The sequence below is a fragment of the Triticum urartu genome, chromosome 6A, assembly GCF_056163025.1.
Source record: "Triticum urartu cultivar PI428250 chromosome 6A, HENAU_Tu73, whole genome shotgun sequence".
Taxonomy (NCBI): Eukaryota; Viridiplantae; Streptophyta; class Magnoliopsida; order Poales; family Poaceae; genus Triticum; species Triticum urartu.
This window is the reverse complement of record NC_141878.1, coordinates 273894452-273915355: the sequence shown is the minus strand read 5'-3', so window position 1 is coordinate 273915355 and position 20904 is coordinate 273894452. Positions and strand designations below refer to the sequence as shown.

The 20904-nt window shown below is 47.9% G+C and overlaps 1 protein-coding gene and 2 pseudogenes across 2 annotated transcripts; 1 reads left to right on the top strand and 2 right to left on the bottom strand.

The window, feature by feature from the left end:
- The first annotated feature begins 512 nt into the window (after positions 1–512).
- LOC125513058 (chaperone protein ClpC1, chloroplastic) lies at positions 513–20735 on the top strand. 2 transcript variants are annotated; one of them, XM_048678105.2, is made up of 10 exons: positions 513–666; positions 1263–1854; positions 2230–2345; positions 2472–2594; positions 2665–2850; positions 3078–3293; positions 6510–6727; positions 7465–7540; positions 7618–7707; positions 19169–20735. In XM_048678105.2, exons 2-10 carry the CDS (start codon positions 1308–1310, stop codon positions 20345–20347), a joined length of 2751 nt encoding a protein of 916 aa, XP_048534062.1. In that variant the 5' UTR covers positions 513–666; positions 1263–1307; the 3' UTR covers positions 20348–20735. The 2 variants fall into 2 exon arrangements, with proteins under 2 accessions (XP_048534062.1, XP_048534063.1); XM_048678106.2 differs by having other exon boundaries at positions 532–666; positions 1252–1854.
- Positions 3304–6503, bottom strand: LOC147964988 (uncharacterized; annotated as a pseudogene).
- Positions 11473–12615, bottom strand: LOC147964987 (uncharacterized; annotated as a pseudogene).
- Positions 20736–20904: the final 169 nt, after the last annotated feature.

Genomic DNA, 20904 nt, shown 5'->3' with positions numbered 1-20904 from the left:
CCGATGAACTTTTTTTCGAATTCGATGAACCTTTTTCAAATCTGATAAACTTTTCTTCAAAATCGATGAACTTTTTTCATATTCGATGAACTTTTTTCAAATTTGATGAACTTCTTTTCGTATTCAACATTTTTTTTTCCAAAATTGATGAACTTTTTTGCAAATTCGGTGAACTTTTTTTCGAATTCAATGAACTTTTTCCTAAAAACCAGAGTATGTACTGTAGAAAACCTGTTGGTTTTTTCCTAAGAGAAATCATGACATAATGTAGCAATTCTGGGGAAGAGAAAAAAAAAGCGATCGAGCGTGCTGTGTGTACCAGCGATCGAGCGATCGAGTGGGCGGCTAGCGAGCGGGAGCCAGCGCGCGTTGCTGGGCCAAGCCCATGCAAGCACGCAGCGGGCGCTGGGTTCGCTAGCGGGGGCTGAAGGCGCTGGCGAGGAGCTCTCGTACCTGAGAGGGTTCGCTTGTCTCAAAAAAAAAAAAACCTGAGAGGGTTCGCGCGGAGCATCTAGGAAAGGGAATGCCAGCGGCGAGTGACGTAACGCAGCCGACTCCTCTTATCCATACTTGTCCCCGCCCCGTGTATAAACTTCATATCCTTTCTCTTCTTCCTCCCGAAGCCGCCCCCCTCCCTCCCATGGTTTGCCCCTCCTCGTACGCAAGGTATCAGATCGCTCAACTCATTGCTTCTCCGTATCTTGTCCCTTGGCGTGCTCTGGCGATTCGCAGTCGATGTTTCCCATAAGAGTTATTGTTTTTCTTTCTCTCTTTTCCTCGAATTTCCTTCCTGGTATTTTGGTTCTGCACCAACTATTTTCGTCATTTCTGTACTAGTAGGAGCTCCATTTAGCTCGCCAGCTTATGCTTGTAATGGTAGGGCGGCCTATTGCCCTTGAGGTTGGGATTGGATTGGCTATTGGGCACCTTGGCTGTGCTGTGCTAGTCTTCGGTATTAGGGTTTGGGAACGATTTTGTCAGTGGATTTGAAGTGCATCATTATCCCTAGTGCTTGTATAAAACTAAATTTCATTGATATCCGTGGGAGAAACTGCGATGTTTTTCTTCTATATATATGCAATTCTGCTGCTGATTCAGTTTCGGCTTGCTTTAGAGTGGCTTGGGATACGTATCAGACCTTCTTGCCTTGCGGGGTGCCGTTTACTTGCTGTTATCCAATAAATAAAGTGTCTGTCTTAGCTGCACCGACGACCATCATGGCATTTTGTCTATGCTCACCATTTTCAGCAGTACATTTTCAGGTCTTGGTAGAAGGGTAGCTTCAAGTTTCCTTTAGACATACAGGCATGGAGGGGGCTCTGGTCCAGTCAGCAATTGTTCCTACTGTATATAACAGCTGCGCTCAGGTCCGTGGGCGTGCCAGGGCGACATCGTTCCGTAGTATGGAGACACAAACCATTACCCTTGGAGGTTTTCAAGGACTGAGGAGGGCAAACTTTCTTGATACGAAATCTGTGGTCAGGCATGATTTCGGCTCTATTGTGGCAAGTCAGCTTGCACGTCCAAGAGGGAAGGGGTCTAGAATGGTTGTCCGTGCCATGTTTGAGCGCTTCACAGAGAAAGCAATCAAGGTGATTATGCTTGCTCAAGAGGAAGCGAGACGTCTAGGCCACAATTTTGTTGGGACAGAGCAGATCCTGCTTGGCCTTATTGGGGAGGGTACAGGTATTGCAGCTAAGGTTCTTAAGTCAATGGGCATCAATCTTAAGGATGCTCGTGTAGAAGTTGAGAAGATCATTGGGCGAGGCAGTGGTTTTGTGGCCGTTGAGATTCCTTTCACACCCCGTGCAAAGCGTGTGTTGGAGCTGTCGCTTGAAGAAGCTCGTCAACTTGGTATTGACATTTTAAGACCCATCAACTTCAGCTCATATTATTTCTCATGCTTTATGCAGACAATTTAAGGTCATGCTGCTCCCTCTGTCCTAATTTACATGGCGCCCATGTATGTCAGTGTTAATTTTTGACCATCAGTCTGACCAATGAATGTAGATTATGTGCCACAAAAATTATACAGTTTGTACTCGAAAAAGTTGCTCATGGTATAATTTAAGGTCATGATGGAAGGGCGTACGTGTATTTAATGGGCTTTTGGGCCTACGGAAGTAATGGGCTGAATGCATATGCCCATATATTGACAATCTGTCCCTTATGTATCTGTTCTCAGTGTAGATTTGATAGTTAACCTACCCATGGTACTTCAATGGTCAGGTCATAATTACATAGGATCTGAACACTTGCTGCTGGGCTTGCTTCGTGAAGGTGAAGGTGTGGCTGCCCGAGTGCTAGAAAGTCTCGGCGCTGATCCAAACAACATCCGCACACAGGCAATCCTCTTTCTTCGCCTTTCAGTTCACATGTTTCCGTACACAGACAATATTCTTACCTTTGCCTTACAGTTCACATTTTTCAAGTTGCACTATATAAGACATAATAAATGACTTGCTATGCAGGTCATAAGAATGGTTGGTGAAAGCACAGAAGCTGTTGGTGCTGGTGTTGGTGGTGGAAGCAGTGGTCAAAAAATGCCCACACTTGAAGAATATGGTACTAATTTGACGAAGCTAGCTGAAGAGGTAATTTCATTTCCCATTGCTGCGCTTCTTTGCTGCATTACATTGGATGTGAATCTGTTATGTTTTGCAGGGTAAACTAGATCCAGTTGTTGGCAGGCAGGACCAAATTGAGCGTGTCACCCAAATATTAGGCAGGCGAACAAAGAACAACCCTTGCCTAATTGGAGAGCCAGGTGTTGGCAAGACTGCTATTGCAGAGGGACTTGCACAGCGTATTACCAACGGGGATGTTCCAGAAACAATTGAAGGAAAAAAGGTTAGTGTAAAACTCTTAGTTGCGTATTTTTCTTCTGCTGTCTACATAAGCTGGCCCGTTGTTGGATTTAAGTTTTCTGCCCAAAAAGCATCATGCTCCTTACCTGACAGGTATTCTCGAGGCCAACATTGCTAGTGGATGATGCATTAAAAACATATGTTTCCATATAGTATATCTTTAGTGCTCTTCCAAGATATTAATTATTTTGTGTTGTTTTGACTACCTAGGTTATTACACTTGACATGGGGCTGCTTGTTGCTGGCACCAAGTATCGTGGAGAGTTTGAAGAAAGGCTGAAGAAGCTTATGGAGGAAATTAAGCAAAGTGATGATATCATTCTCTTCATTGATGAAGTGCACACTTTGATTGGAGCTGGTGCAGCTGAGGGTGCAATCGATGCAGCCAACATCTTGAAACCTGCTCTTGCAAGAGGTGAATTGCAGGTAATGACAAGAAAAAGTTGTAAGCCGTTTCTGTTTATCTTGCTCCCTTCTTTTGGTTCTGTGCATTAGATGTCGTGAAAACCCGTGTCCAGTAGGTGACTTGATATATTTATGCAACTTGTATTTAAGTTGACAGTCAACCACGATAGATATAATTGCTTCATGTTGAGTCGCGAGAAGTACCTCTCTCGTGTGCGTAACGGCGCACCAGACCAGACAGCGTCTGGCTCTTCCTTATCAGCCTCCCCCCATATGGGCTTGGGCCGTATGGACCAGAGTGGAGCTGGGCCAGGCCAAGGCTCATACTGGCTCAACGCTCCCCTTCAAGATGGGTGGTAGACATCTATCATCCCCATCTTGTCACATGCCAAGTTACGGTCCTTTGTTCCCGGTCCCTTCAAGCAATCTGCAAACTGCTGCCCAGAGCTGACATGAGTAAGGCTGATGATCCCAACATCAAGTTTCTCCTTAATGAAGAAGTGATCAATTTTCACATGTTTTGTCCTATCATGTTGAACAGCAATGCGTATAGCTGACTGATTGTCACACCACACCCTCAATGGTCCCGTCCTCAGAAGTTTCAACTTGCCCAGTAGGTGCTTCACCCAGAGCATCTCACTCAACCCTTGAGATAAGGCTCTATACTCAGCTTCTGCTGTTGATCTAGACACAACAGTCTGTTTCCTCCCATAAACCCACAGTAGCCAGAAGTTGATCTTCTATCATCTTGACAATTAAGCCCAATCAGAGTCACTATAGCCATCCACCTCAAGATGTTCACTCTTCGCAAACCACAACCCTTTACCCGGTGTGCCCTTCAAGTATCTCAGCCCCTGGGATCTCTCCACTCCATGCGCTCAGTGACTACAAACATCGAAGTAGGCACAACCTTCACGTCTGCTTGTTCAAGAGAAAGCCGCACCTCTTCTTGAGTCATCGCTGCAATAGCCTCATCAATAGTAGGCACAGGAGAGTTTGGTATAGTAGGTATGCTTTCCTGCCAAACAACCTTTGAGGCCATCCAAAAGTTTCAGCACACGCCTGCGTGCCATCCACTTGTGCCCTGACTCGATTGTAGCCGCATCATAGAGTTCCAGAGGATCACAGTTATCCTGGTCTGCCCACAAAGCCTGCAACTCTGCCACATATGCCATCACTAACATGTCACCTTGGCGCATCCGACTAATCTTCCTCTCAGCCTGAGCAATGAGCATGACATTGCCCTTGCCAGAGTACTGGGTGGACAGAATCTTCCGTATCTCAACAGATGTGGATAGTCCCTCCACATAGCGTCCAATGGAGGGCACCACTGAGTTCAACAACCACCCAATAAGAAAAGAGTTGATGGTCTTCCACTTCTTTCCCTCCACATTAGTCTTGTCTCCTGGTTCTTCAACAGTGCCCAACAAATATTCATCAAGGTCTTTCTGCTCCACAACCAGCATTGCCTCGCGAAGACCAGTTGGTAGCACCCTCTGGCTTGATGTCAGTGGGCGACAGCTCGATCTTCTGAGCCACTTCCTGTCAAGTAAGGATGGCCCTAGAGTTCGAGCCCGCGAGGAACCGAGAGAATTGCTCGAGAATCTCAGTAAGGCCTTTTGGTTCACCCATCGTCACTTGGGAGGATCAACAACAGCAACACTGATGTAGGGGAAAGCCCTAGGTGGCCCAATCTTACACAATTTGGACGTGGAAGAGAAGAACTTAAGGAACACAAGGATAAACACCAAGGCAAGATCCAAATCATACATCGACTCTCAAAGCAAACCACACAAGTTTCAAGATCCAATCACAACAAAGGGAAGGTAACAAGGGTAGGTTCTTCTCAATCCACTAGGGAGATGGGGGCTTGAATCCAAGATGGATCTTCCCCACAAGGGCGGTGTTGATAATCCCTTGGGATTCTTCTCCAATTGGAGAGGTAGATGAGCAGGGCCATCTTTGTTTTGTCTAATATACTTTGCTAACTCTAATTCGAAATCTAGGCATGGAATATATAGTCTAGGGAGGTAGAGAGGGGTACATAGGCCGTGGCCCAACTCACTGCGCGCAGGCAGGCCAGTAGTACCGGTTTGGTGGCCGGTAGTTCTGGGGTCATGGTCGGTAGTTCTGTGTGGCCTGAAGTTTGCACGGCCAGAGTAGGGCCGGAAGTACTGGCACCTGGGCACTGGTGCCGTCCAGGCCTGTAGTTCTGGTGTCGGAGCCGGTAGTTCCGGGCTGGTGCCGGTGAAGTGCCGGCCCAAAACAGTAGCTTGGCACCGCAGGGGTCGTCGAGGCCAGTAGTAGGCCTGGAAGTACCATGGGGCCGGTAGTACCAGGGTGGTGCCCGGTAGTACTGGGTTCTTAAGGATCCTTCTCCTTCTCTTCTTCTCGGTGCTCCTTTTCCGCAATGGCTTTGGTTGCTTCCTTGGTACCTGAGTATGCATAGGGTCTCCGCTTGAGGTAGTAGGCATGTCTCATACGAAATGAAGGGTAGTTTCAAGAGGAGTTAACCTTGTTTTCAATAGCACGTGCGCATGCTCTAGTCATCGGTTCACTTCGCGCTTGCGGTGTTGGTGTAGAGTCCATGGGGTGCTCCGCACCAAACACTCAGTAGCAGCAGCAGAGCAGCCCAGTCGCAGCCTTCTCTGCAAACAGCAGCAGGAACAAGCAGCCTCCACGGCCTTCTTCTCCTCTGCAAACAGCCTCCAACAGCACGAAGCAGCATAGCACTCCAGCTGCACGGTCCCCTCCCCCTGGCTAGCAGCTGCACACAGCAACAACAGCAGCAGCTCCAGCAGCGCGACACCAGCCACCCCCGCGTGCTCACCCATGCAGCTCAGCACGCCGCCTCCTTGCCTCCCTCGCTCGCACACAGCCGCGGGCGCACTCCAACTGCGAGAGGCGAGCTGCCGCACAGCCTTGAGAGGGAGAAAGGAGGGAATAATGGGGAGAAGGAGTCCTCGCCGAGATGAGCCCCGCCGTTGCCGCACTCCCATCGGGCCCCGCTGCCTAGGTCTGATACCATGTTGAGTCGCGAGAAGTGCCTCACTCGTGTCTGTAGCCGCGCACCATAGCAGACAGCATCTGGCTCCTCCTTATCTAGGTCAGCCTTCCCCCTACATGGCTTAGTCCTTCTGGACCAGAGTGGATTGGGCCACAAGGCCCATACCAGTTCAACACTTCACATATCTATGTTTTCCATATGGTTGATGACTTGATATTTTCTTTCGTCAGTGTATTGGTGCCACAACGCTGGACGAGTACAGAAAGCATATTGAGAAAGATCCGGCACTGGAGAGAAGATTTCAGCCAGTCAAGGTTCCAGAACCGACTGTTGATGAAACGATACAAATTTTGAGAGGTCTTCGTGAGAGATATGAGCTTCACCATAAGCTGCAATATACAGATGATGCTCTTGTTGCTGCTGCGAAATTGTCATACCAGTATATCAGGTTTGCACTAGTATAAGATCTGGTTTGTCCTATGAGTTCTTAAAATGTTTGCAGAGTTGAAGTTTGTCCAGTCTTGCGGTAGCTTGATTTGAAGTTGCACATGTTCTGTTTAACGTCAATGGTTCCTGAACATTTAGAAAAATTTAATTCTACACCAATTTTTTGGCCAATCACAAGATGTCTTAGTAATTTTTTCAGTGTTAATTTCTACAAATTTTAAAGCCAGGCTTGTTCTGTTAGTTTATCCATAACTTAAGATGGTGAAAATTAAGAAGTTCAGAGAATGGAAGTCAGTAGAACAATGTTGTGTATCATAATTGTGGAGAAAGGTGTATTGCAGTCAGCACCTAACCAAACATCAACCAACTCATTTAATTTGTTAATTATTGTGCTATTTCTTAGTTGTTCTGATATCCATGAGCAGTTGCTAGATAGAATTGAAAATATTAATCTTAATAATAAGCGACAAACTAACTTAGGCACTGCAGATGTTCATTTATGTGTGCTGGCTTCTCCATGTCATCTAGTTAATTCCCGATGCAGAAAAGAAATAATGTTAGTGCGAGGTGGATATTGAGGCCGATATTAGGTTCAGCCTAGTGATTACGATGAGATTTGTAGTTTCGTTGTTACAAACTTAGATATATGTTGTCTTTGGGTAGAACTAGAGCTCTACACAGTAGCTACAAACATTCTAATTTTTGATAAGTGTGTAAAGTTTTATTATTGTCATACAGTGATCGTTTCCTGCCTGACAAAGCTATCGACCTGATTGATGAAGCTGGATCACGCGTCAGATTGAGGCATGCTCAGGTATCAGTACACAGCTTATTGTTACCCAGTTTACATACGGTGATGCTTTTTTATCTAAGTATGAAAATGTGTCGCAGCTCCCTGATGAAGCCAAAGAATTGGACAAAGAACTCCGCCAGGTTACCAAGGATAAGAACGAGGCAGTACGTGGCCAAGATTTTGAGAAGGTACCTTTCTTGCAAATGTGCTCTGAGCTAATGTGCTGTCTTTTAAAGAATGCATGTATTAGTAGCAACTCGTGTTACTTTTTTTTAGAATTTTTTTTGAAGCTTTTATTGCCCCTGGCCACTGCATCCTTAGATGCATATAGCCAACCTTATTAGTACAATGTTTATCAGAAATAAAAAACTTGATCTCGCCAAAAGGAGGGCAAAATCAAAAACATGGAATAACTACACCTCATACCAATCAAAACTATCCTAAACATGAAGAGGCCTATCAGTGGCATGGTATCCAAACCAGGACATAAATGCCCTGGTATCTGTTAGGAATAAGCAACTTGTATTCCAATGAGGCCATAGGCCGATATATATATACATGTACAGGTGTGGAACATATGCAGGAAACCCCTTATACAACGGGATAAATACAAAGGGGTACATGACTTATATTATAACTCTAACACCCCCCCTCAAACTCATGGTGGATGAACAACACTGAGTTTGGAGAGATAAAAGCCATGTTGTGCTCTAGTCTGAGCCTTCGTCAGGAAATCCGCCAACTGTAACGCGGAAGGCACATACTGAAGAGCAATAACCTGATCCTGCACAGCAGCGCGCACATAGAACACATCAACACCAATATGCTTGGTGAGCTCATGCTTCACAGGATCGCGTGCAATGCTGATAGCACTTGTACTGTCAGATAAAAGCAGAGTCGGTGTAGTGACAGAAACACCAAAATCCTGAAGTAACCATCGTAACCAAGTCACCTCTGCCGTCAAAAGAGTCATTGCTCGCAACTCAGCCTCGGCACTCGAACGGGAAACTGCAAGCTGTTTCTTCGTCTTCCAGGCAATGAGAGAACCACCAAGAAAAACACAGTAAGCAGAAAGTGAACGGCGATCGGAAGGATCACTAGCCCACGTAGCATCCGAATAGGCCTGGAGCTGTAAAGAACTGGAGCGAGGAAAGAATAGACAGTGAGAGATCGTGCCTCGAAGATATCGAAGAGCACGAAGGAGATGACTATAGTGAACCGAGGTGGGGGCAGAGACAAACTGACTCAAAATATGAACCGGATAAGAGATGTCCGGACGAGTGACAGCTAGATAGACAAGACTGCCAACAAGATGATGATAACGCGTCGGATCAGGGAGAGGATCACCATCAGTAGCACGGAGGTGAACATTGAGCTCCATAGGAGTCTCAACAACACGCTCGTCAGTAAGAGCAGCACGAGCAAGAAGATCCTGGATATACTTTTCCTGGGAGATAAAAAAGCCATCAGAGGTAGAAGAGACTTCAATCCCAAGAAAGTAGCGAAGAGGTCCAAGATCAGACATAAGAAACTGCTCACTAAGACGGGCCTTTACAAAGGCAATATACTCGGGGTCATTCCCCGTGATGATCATGTCATCAACATAAAGAAGAAGAAGAGTCCGTCCACGAGGAGAAAGGTGAATAAACAATGCTGGATCATGAGCACTGGCTAAAAAACCAGCAGCAGTGATCACAGAGGCAAAGCGCTCAAATCAGGCGTGGGGGGCTTGCTTAAGGCCATAGAGAGAGCGACGAAGACGACATACCATGCCATCAGGAACAGAATACCCAGGTGGTGGCTGCATGTACACCTCCTCACGCAGCTCACCATTAAGAAAGGCATTCTTAACATCAAGCTGAGATATAGACCAGTGGCGTGCAGAGGCAACGGCAAGAAGTGTACGAACAGTGGTCATATGAGCCACAGGAGCAAAAGTCTCGTCACGACCATGCTCCTGCTGAAAACCACGAGCCACAAGACGAGCTTTGTGACGCTCAAGAGAACCATCGGAGCGAGTCTTAACCTTGTAGACCCACTTACAAGTGATCGGACGGACTCCGGGAGGAAGAGAAACAAGATCCCAGGTACCAGTGCGTTCAAGAGCAGCAATCTCCTCTGCCATCGCAAACTGCCATTCAGGATGAACAACAGCCTGACGGTAAGAAGTCGGCTCAAGAACAGCAGCACCAGCGGTGGGAAATCCAAAGCGATCAACAGGCGGACGAGGACGAGAACGCAAGCCATAAGTAGGCTGAGAGGAAGATGGCGACCCATCCACAGAGGCATCAACTGGTCGTGGACGACGAGTGTAATGCTGAGGAAAAGATGGAATAATAGGAGGAATCGGCAAGGTGGAATCAGGGGGTGACGACGAAGAAGTCACCGGAGATGAAGGTGTAGAATCCGGTGACAGGCTGGGAGAGGAGACAGGGGAGGAAGTCACCGGAGATGAAGGTGGAGAACCCGGTGACATGCGAGGCGAGGAGACCGGGGATGATGGTGGCTGCAAATCAACTAGATGTGGAGAAGGAGAGGAAGTGGAACGGAGAGGTACAGTCTCGGCGGGAGTGATAGGTGAGTCAGGAAAAGTGAGGAAAGAGATATCCTGCACTGAAAAAGTCGAGGAAGATGGGCGTGGGTAGAAAGGGACGAGACTCTTCAAAAGTCACATCTCGAGAGATACGCATCCGACGACCAATAGGATCCCAACAACGATAGCCCTTATGCTCATCACTGTAGCCTAAGAAGACACATTCAACAGACTGAGCGGTCAGTTTGGTGCGTTCGCGAGGGGCAAGAAGAACATAGCAAACACAACCAAACGAGCGAAGCATCGAATAATCGGGAGAACGATCAAAAAGTTGCTCGAAAGGAACACCACCCTGTAGAGCAGCGGAAGGCTGTATATTGATAAGATAGGTGGATGTGGAGACGGCCTCAGCCCAAAAATGAGGCGGGAGAGAGGCAGCAATCATCAATGCACGAGCCGTCTCAAGAAGATGTCGATGCTTTCGCTCAGCCACACCATTCTGAGCATGAGCACCAGGACAAGAGAATTGAGAGAGAGTCCCGTGCTCAGCAAGAACACCACGCAACATTTTAGAGATATACTCGCCAGCGGAGTCAGCACGAAAAACACGAATGGGTGAAGAGAACTGAGTATGAACCATGGCAGCAAAACGCTTATAAATAGACAACACCTCAGAACGAGAAGTCATGAAATAAAGCCATGTGTAACGAGAGAAATCATCTATGAAAATAATATAGTATTTATGACCACCTTTCGAAGCGAAAGGGGCCGGACCCCATACATCAGAATGGACTAAATCGAAAGGACGCTTAGACACTGACTCACTATGTGAATATGGTAACTGAATCTGCTTGCCAAGATGACAACCCTGACACTCTAAAGAGACATCTCCTGAGACAGACCCCAGAAGGCCTCGACGAACTAAAGAAGACAACCGAGAACCACACAGATGACCAAGTCGATGATGCCACTGCTGGAAGGAACCAGTGACGGAGGCGACAGAAGCGGAAGAACTGGCGATGGTGGTGGCAGCAGAAGGAACATGAAGCCAGTCCAACTCCCAAAGACCCTGAGAATCACGGCGGCGAGGGCCAGCCCCAACCAGAGTGTGCGTGTGACGGTCCTGGACAGAACAAGAGTCAACGTCAAGGATGACGCGACAACCAGAATCCGTAAGTTGACCAGCAGAAAACAAATTCATGGTAAGTCGAGGAACATGAGCAACATCAGGAACAGAATAAGGAGTAGTAAGATTGCCTCTACTAGCAACAGAAAGTGGAGTACCATCAGCAGTGAAGACATAAATAGGAGAATCCAGTGATCGAAGAGAGGACAAAGTGGAAGAATGAGAAGACATATGAAAAGAAGCTCCAGAGTCCAGAACCCAGGGGGATGTACCTGACTGTGTAGAAGGTGATTGCTCAGTGCGGGAAGCATCAGTCACAGAACCGGCAGTACCCGTCGAGGAAGAACCTGAAGCCGCGAGCAGACGCTTAAGTCTCAGAATATCCTGCTCAGTCAAAGCAATGGCTGAAGCTGTCGAGGTAGATGACGAAGTCCCGGAAGATGATGATCGAGCCTTGCGCAGGTGTTTCTTCTTCGTGTAGCACTGAGACTCAAGATGACCATCATTGTTGCAATAGGCGCAATGTGGACGGGGGCGACCTGAGCCTCCAGAAGGAGTGGGCAAGAGCGGCGGAGCACTCGAGCGAGAAGGGGTCGGTGGAGCAAGTGGCGTAGGAGCACGAGTAGCGAGCACAGAGGGAACCTCCAGCAAACCAGCACCACGTAAGCGAGTCTCCTCAGCACGAATCTCAGAAAGCGCCTCCATGAGAGAAATACGGCCACGAGCAAACAACTGAGCACGCCGGGGCTCAAACTCCTTACGGAGCCGAGACAAGAACTCATAGACGCGATGAAACTCCAAATTGGCTTGGACAGCCTGGCAACAGGGGCAGGTACGACACCCAGCACTATGAAGAGAATCAAGCTGGCGCCAGATAGCAGAACTCTGTGCATAGAAGTCATCAACAGTAGAGTCACCCTGCTGAAGAGCATGCTCCTGACGGATCACAGAGAGGTATAAGGCATCACCAGAGGGCTGATAGCGCTCACGAAGACAGGTCCACATCTCAAAGACAGTAGAAAGACCCAGAAATTCAGAAGCAAACTGAGGCAGAACACTAGCAGTGAGAACAGCTGCAGCACGAGCATCATCATCAAGCCACTGGGTGTAAACAGACAGAGCACCATGATACGTCTGAAGAGCCTCCTCATAAGCCAAAACCCTCTCATCATAAGCACGATCAGCAGCCTCATCAGCAACCTTAGCTGCATCCTTGGCGGCCTGATTAGCATCCGTAGGAAGAACCGATGGAGTTGGCGGAGTAGGGGCCACCGGAGGAACTGGACGTGGCGGACAGCAGACCTCGCCAGAAAGAACACCCCAAAGACGGATGCCACGCATGTGAATGCGCATGAAGCCAGTAAACTCGATGTAGTTAGTACCATAAAAGATCACCGGACAGCGAGGGACAGCAACATAGCCCGATGCAGCAGACATTTTTTTTTAGCAGTGATCGATCAAGGGGCAGCTGGCAGTCGGCGGCTGAAGAACCGCAGGGGCAAGGGCCGGCGGGAGCTGCGTTGATTGGGGCCGGGAGCAGGAGATCAGGCCGGCTGGGATCTGTGTCGATTGGGCCTGCGTCGATTGGGGCCGGCTGGGATCGATCCTGCCACTGCGAGCGAGACGAGGACGGTCGGGCCGGCTGGGGAGTGAGGCCGGCTGGAGATCGATCCGATCGGGAGAACGAGGAGCGGGATGAGGACCGACTGGAGATCGAGGAGCAGGACGAGGACGATCGGGCCGGCTGGGGAGCGATCCGATCGGGAGATCGAGGAGCCGGACGAGATCGATCCGATCGGGAGACTCCGGGAGATCGAGAGGAGCTTCGATCGGGAACGAGATAAGCCAGAAGAGATCAATAGCACGAGTTGCAGCGTGCAAAAAAAAATTGACCTAGCTCTAATACCATGTTAGGAATAAGCAACTTGTATTCCAATGAGGCCATAGGCCGATATATATATACATGTACAGGTGTGGAACATATGCAGGAAACCCCTTATACAACGGGATAAATACAAAGGGGTACATGACTTATATTATAACTCTAACAGTATCTACTCAAGCTTCTTTGCACCAAGCTCCATCAGCACCTTGTGTTATGCCTTCTGTAATAACGCTGATAACCGCAGCCAACTGGTACATGAGAGTAGCACCTGCATGAAGGAATGCACTTTTTTCTTGTAGAAGACGACATCATTTCTGCATAGCCAGATGGGCCAAAACACTGCTGCTGCCTCAACTAGAATAAGAGATCTTAAAGATTTATCAACCCCCAAAAATATGCAAAATACTATGGGGTGGGGTGATATTAAAGGCTAAAAAACAAAGCATGCCATGCGATACGTGCCAAACAACAATAGAAAAAGAGACGTTGAATGGTTTCTTGTTCATAACAGAAGCTATAACGAGTATCCCCTTGCCACATCTGTTTGACTATATTATCCTTAGTATAATTTCTTGGCAGAGAAACCAAAGTAATACTTTTATCTTCAACGGTAATTTAAGACGCCATAAACTTCTAGACCTAAACCTGGCCTGTATATCCATTAATGCCGAATACATCGAGTGCATGGAAAAAAGGCCAGGAGTATACCAGGAGGGCCCTTGGCACCAAAATTGCCATCCTTCCCAGCATTATCAATGTTGTGCTGATCATTGTCCTTCCTAGGATCCAAAGGTAAGCCATCAGGCTCACCATCATCTGCCTCCATTTCAACTGGACGATCCTCAATATCAAAATTTAAATAATACATGCACCCATCCGACTTAAGCTCACTATCAGGTGGGATCTTAGATGGGTTTATGCATGAAGCATGCATACATCGGAATCTTGTGCTTACGTGTGTAGATCATATCCACACACATTGTCTCACCAATTGACAACTCGAGTTACTATACCTCTATTTCAAGCAGTTGATGCTTTTAGAATGAGACCACGAGGGGGAGGAGCCCCTATGACTTCTAAGAGCACTCTAACCACACTCTGCCTAATTTGATCCCCTATATGTTCGTGGACGCGTCTGCGGGCAGGAGCCTGTTAGATTTGTGTCGAATATTGTGTACAATGTAGGTTACAGTTGGACTCTTAAGTTGTATTGTGTTTACAGGGAATGGAGTCGTGCCCTAGTAGGACACTTGTATCCTAGGCCTCTCATATATAGTCAAGCCCTGGGGATGTAGCCATATCGGTGTCGTGCCTCGTGTGATTGCTTGGTCCTTGGATGATCGACTATGCGCCTTGGATTTATTCTAACAAGTGGTATCAGAGCAAGGTTGCGCGGAGTCTGCGGATTGTTGATCTAAGAGGAAGTATCGAGTTTGAGACGCAGCCGGCTATGGCGTGGTTCTCGACGAGAGTGGAAGAAGCAATTGGAAGCAGGTAGAAGTTCTTGGCGGCGATGCGACGTATCGCGCAAGCAGTGGTCAGATCAGATGGATCGATCCGACCGAAACCAGGAGCGGCAACAGCGTGCGAGGCGCGAAGGCCCAGCCCATGGTGTAGCGCGCGCTGCAGGTCCGATAGCGGCCGAGGCAGGAGCAGCAACGCAGGCTGATGGCAGATGGTCGGCCCAAGGCACGGGCTGGCGTGAGGCATGCGGTCGCATGCGAGTGGAGCAACTGTGTGGTCACGATGGCACTGGCAGTTTGTGATTTGTCGTGTGCAGGCGTGCACGTGCGTTGTGCAAGGGTGCTATGCGCCTTCGTTGGTTGTTGCGTTGTGCTATGAGTAGGGAGCCGAAGGAATCAAGACCGAGAGATTTGTTTGGACAAAAAAAATCTGCATTATATATGGTATTGACGTAGCATGGACAACAACACAATAAATAAAGAGTACTTTGGGGGGTATGGGCAAAGGCTTGGTGCACCCATGGAGGAGACTACCAGGAAAGTGAAAATTTCATTTGGAAGTGTTGCTAATTGCACACGAGGTTTTACCATGACAATGGCAGATTGGTGATGTGCGTATAAGGCTTGTGGAGTCTCGAGCATATCATGCAGCCGGACAAGTTCAGCTAGGTCGGGCTTGATAGTCTGACGGATCATCTTGGATGTCGGTCGGAACAGAAGATGGTAGTGGGATCAGCAACGATGACATAAGAGCGTGATGCCGATGGTGACCGACTTCTGGGGTGTGGAAACACGTGGCACAGGCTTGAGGGCTTGTATTGTTTCGACAAGACTATGGTGTGAGGTTGATTCAAGACGGTGCACATGAGAGTTTGAAGTCGACGGGGGCGTGAGGGTGGAGTGATCATCTACCATGGAGTCTTGTTGAAGGTGAAGCTGAATTGAGGGGCTACGGTGTAAGGATCCAGAGAATCGAAGCCTATTTCAGCCGGGAAAAAAGCGAGAGGCACGTAGTTCGGACTGGAGCCTAGTGGTCTGTTGGAAGCGTGGAACTCGTCATCGGTCGATGATGATTGGTGGTACTCTGCAGTGGGGGTTGAGTGGTGTGGGTTCGCGACCCTTGATACTCGACCAATACAGCAGAGGCTCGACGCGGTAATAGCGGCAAGGCTTGCTGTATGCATGGGACATGGAGACGGGCCAGGGCTCTGGTGGTCATACATGTGGTGAGACAATTGCGAATTTGACTCGGGATGACTACAACCAGCTGTGAAATTCCTTCAAGTTTCAGACAAGCGGTCAAGGAAGAGCGATGATGTTGAGTTCAGGTAACTCTTATGCGTGACACCCAATATGTGAGTTGTTCACTTTCACGCAGGTCAGTGATCAGTGTGTTATGGTGTTGAACAGACACTCTGGAAGTTGGGAGCGCAAACTAGAGTAAAGTAGAACTTGATTTCGCTCGAGCGTTGACTATGGTCAAGAAAAGAAGGGACTACAAGTTGCAGGTGGAGTCATGGGGTCTTTGGAGTAGCAGCTGTACTCACGGGATAAGCTCAAGTCCAATGTACATGAAAGTTTGACGCATTGACGAATTCTTGGTGGTGAAGAATATTCGCCAAGGTGGAGTTTGTTAGAGTTGTGTCAAATATTGTGTACAATGTAGGTTACAGTTGGACTCTGAGTTGTATTGTGTTTACATGGTATGGAGTCATGTCCTAGTAGGACACCTGTATCCTAGGCCTCTCATATAGTGGGGGTAGACACACGATGTAACCTATGCCAACATAATAGCACAGACATGCAAAGGTAGCTAGCGGTGTGTGCCGGCGCCTGGGTGCCCAGTGTGCGGTATTGTGACGGTGTCACGGGGAGTAGCGCCCATAGTCAAGCCTCGGGGATGTAGCCATATCAGTGTCGTGTCTCATGTAATTGCTTGGTCCTCGGATGATCGACTATGCGCCTTGGATTTTTGTAATATAGCCGACAGACCCCCATTTGTCTGCCCGGGCAACCCCACCCTCACATCCAAAACCTCAAATCCATACAAAGGCATGCACATAGATCATTTGATCAATATAACATACAACCAATTCAGCAATCATAGAATTTAGCAATTCAACCCAAGCCAAAATAATCCACGACAAATAAAATCCAACAATTCATAAATAGGCGACACACGAATGAATCAATCACCTTTATTGCACTCGTTGATCTCCTTCTTTTGGTTGGTGAACCACTCCTTGGCATGGTCATCCATGAGGCTACAGTCGGCTAACATGATCCTCAACTCCTCCTTGATCCTTGCGAGCCTTATCTTCTCTCTCACGCTCAATGGTCTCATGCCTTGGCCTTCTCAAGCTTCATTTCCTCCAATTTCTTCGTCTTCTCCATCTTCGTCCTCTGTCTCGATGATCATCCTACCCTGAACCCTCTCCTGGTCAAACACTATCCTCTCCCTTTGCACATCCAAGAACCTTGTACCTCTCTTCCTTCTCCTCCCTTTTCGGCTGATGGAGCCCGCAAAATTAGCATGAGCGTGAGGAGGCACGAGCAATGGTGCTCCCTGACAAGGTCCACACCATCCTTGATGGCGGACTCTCTAGAAGCAGGGCATTGTGGCTCAGCTTCACCAGGATTGCCGTCACTGATGGCAATAGAAGGATGTGCATAATGGGATAGAGAGTGATGGAGGTGGGGGCAAATGACCTGGATGTGGGGAGGAAGCGGCGGTGTAGCAGTGGGGTGGCGGCGGCGAAGACCAGGGGAAAGGGGCGAGAGGAGGAAGAGGAAAGGGGAGACGTGCATGCACTTTCTCTTTCTCTCAGTTGGACCGGTCGCAGGAGCAACATGCCAGGCACAAATTGCCGATGAATAGGCCCAACCATCCAGCCAACTTGAATCACCCCTGTCAAAAGGGCCCATGCAATGCCCACCACAACCTCGATTTACCAGGGAGCCCCGTTCCTAAGGAGCTTAGTATCTCTAGTGATTCAAGAAATGAAGCAAACAAGAAAAATGGGCAAACACAGCTTATATGGCCTTGACTCCAATGCCACTTTGGTTCCTATTCACCACTTGAGCAAAGACATCGCAAAACTTGCTCACAGACTCTTGGATGGCGGTCCGTCTATGTTGGAGAGAGCTCTTATTGTGGTCGGTATGGATTGGATGCGGTTCCATGTAGTGCTTGTGTTCATGGTACCGTGCGTGATTTTTTTCCCCAATACTTCGAGCCATTTTGCTTAGTTCCACATATAGGATCCATGCTTGTGGCCAACCAAACTTTACACAACAAGATATCTTCATGGGTTAAGTATGCATTTTCTCTTGTCTTGGTCTTTTTTTGTGTGCCCGATGATTGCCCAATATCAAAAGAAAGGCGAATTTTGATCGCCCATCTTTTGGCCGCTCTTGATCGCCCATCACAGACTCCTAAACCTGCCCCGCAAGAAACTACGATCCTAAAATTGGTCCAATAATGCAAATGTGCACAAATTACCTATGGGTTTGGTTGTGACATATCGTTGAATAGTCCATGGGCATGTGCCATGCCAACTCGTAAGTCGGGTTCTGTCGCGTGAAGTCATCCGGGATGCCCGCCCATTGCGGAGCCAGAATACCGTACGACGCGGGAGTGCCCGAGGGCATGGGCGTGGCAGACGGACGTGATGCGATGAACTCTAAGTCGAGGACATCCTCCGCTGCAGCCTGCTTCTCGGCCTTCTTGCAGGCCCACTGCCGGATAGGCTGGTCCTTGCGGGTGATGGTCTTTGCTTTATTTCCAATGGTCGGGACCTCCACAGACTCGGTCATCCCATCGTCCATGTCAGCGGGCGGACGGTGGAGCGGGCGTTGGGCGACTAGGACGGAGGAGGTCGGTGGCGCGGACGTGGAACAAGATCGGAGAGGACGACGGTGCAGATGCAGGAAAGGGAGGGCTGACGCAAGGGAGAGGGCGGTCAATTTGGGTGATTTGGGGTGGGTCCGCCCTGTCGGGTCTGACGTGGCGGACGCGTCTAGGCGGTTTGAGGTGTGCCGAACAGCCCAAACATATGGGCTGGGTATGGGGGCTCCGGCAGGGTTGCATTTTTCTATCCGGGCAGTGTTTGGGCTGTCCCCCGGGACAAATGGGGCGGAATAGGGGGTCTAGTTGGAGATGCGCTAATTAAGAGAAGGTTTGAGATACATGTTCTCATGAAATTAACCAATGTGGTTAAATCTCATCCACAGGGTTCGAAACTTGTGCCGGTGGGGAGACACCATTGTGCTGGCCAAGAGCCCATCCACGAGGCTTTTGAAAGTGTGCAGTCAAAATTTTCTCTATCAGTCTATTCTTAAACAACTAATAAAATCTATTGAGGTTGCTTAGGTGCAATTTGTATCGTTAGATTTCCTGCAAAATAGTTTCACAATATAATTTCTTAATGTTTATCGACATATTCATATACAAAAAGAGTCAAAGTTGCATGTTGGTGGTTGTGCAAAGTGAAGATCATTTATTTTGGAATGAGAGTAGTAATATTGTGCATGGAAACCCTCCCAGATTGGTCATATTTTTTTCCTCTGCTATTGCAGCACTGAAGTGTACCACTCCCTGGTATTGCCTTTGATCTTTCCCTACCAACTTATTGTTTGACAGGCTGGGGAACTAAGAGACAGAGAAATGGAACTGAAGGCACAGATTACGGCCATCATTGACAAGAGCAAGGAAATGGTTAAGGCAGAGAGCGAGTCTGGTGAAGTTGGTCCTTTGGTCACGGAGGCAGATATCCAGCATATTGTCTCCTCTTGGACTGGAATACCTGTCGAGAAGGTTTCCGCTGATGAATCTGACCGTCTCCTGAAGATGGAGGCAACACTGCATCAACGTATCATTGGCCAGGACGAGGCTGTGAAAGCTATTAGCCGTGCAATCCGTCGAGCCCGTGTTGGCCTCAAGAACCCAAACAGACCTATTGCTAGTTTTATATTCTCTGGACCAACCGGTGTTGGTAAATCAGAACTTGCTAAAGCTTTGGCATCGTACTACTTTGGCTCTGAGGAAGCCATGATCAGGCTTGATATGAGTGAGTTCATGGAGAGACATACTGTTTCGAAACTAATTGGGTCGCCACCCGGATATGTTGGCTATACTGAGGGTGGTCAATTAACTGAAGCAGTTCGTCGTCGCCCTTACACAGTAGTTCTCTTTGATGAGATCGAAAAGGCACATCCAGACGTCTTCAACATGATGCTTCAAATACTGGAAGATGGAAGATTGACTGACAGCAAGGGGCGGACTGTTGATTTCAAGAATACGCTGTTGATCATGACATCTAATGTTGGAAGCAGTGTCATTGAGAAGGGAGGCCGCAAGATCGGATTTGACCTTGACTATGATGAGAAGGACACCAGCTACAACAGGATTAAGAGCCTGGTGACTGAGGAGCTAAAGCAGTACTTCCGGCCTGAGTTCTTGAACAGATTGGATGAGATGATTGTTTTCCGCCAGCTGACAAAGCTGGAGGTGAAGGAAATTGCAGACATTATGCTGAAAGAAGTGTTTGACAGGCTGAAGGTAAAGGAAATCGACCTTCAAGTGACTGAAAGATTCAGAGATAGGGTGGTGGATGACGGCTACAACCCAAGCTACGGTGCCAGGCCACTGCGGCGCGCTATCATGAGGCTGTTGGAAGACAGCCTGGCAGAAAAGATGCTGGCTGGCGAGGTCAAAGAAGGTGATTCCGCTATTGTAGATGTTGATTCAGAAGGCAAAGTTATAGTTCTCAATGGTGGCAGCGGTGTCCTGGAGCCGCTGACACCTATTTTGAGCACCTAATCATACGGATCACATGATTACGGAATCCATTGTTTCAGCACAAGCTGTGGCGTGGAGCTAACACCAATTCTCTTTCATTAGGTGGTGTTGTCTCGTTTGATATTGCTTGCAAGCGAGGCACTAGAAGATTCCGTGTAGCTCACCGGCAGGCCTAGATTTTCTGTTTTTGCTTTTGAAAGGAATCTGGAGGCTTTATTTTTGGGATGCTGATATCTGCCACACATGTGGCACGAGGACCCCCGGACCAAACGCCCGCCCCGTTAGTATACATTATGTCATGTCACCGCATGCATGTATAAATGACCGAAACTGATGGTGTCAGTAAAAATCTTTTGGAATGACAAAACTAATGATATCAATGGGAATCTTTTGGGTTTTTATTTTTTTATCTTTTAAATGAAAAGTCCGATTGAAAAACCATTTTTAACATTAAATTCGTCGCGACAGATCTTTGAAACTAGATTTCATATCGATATGCTTTGATGATTTTTTGGGGTTGAAAGTTGCCATGTTCATTGCACATAAATTTCATGGTGTTATGCCATCAAAGTTGTTAT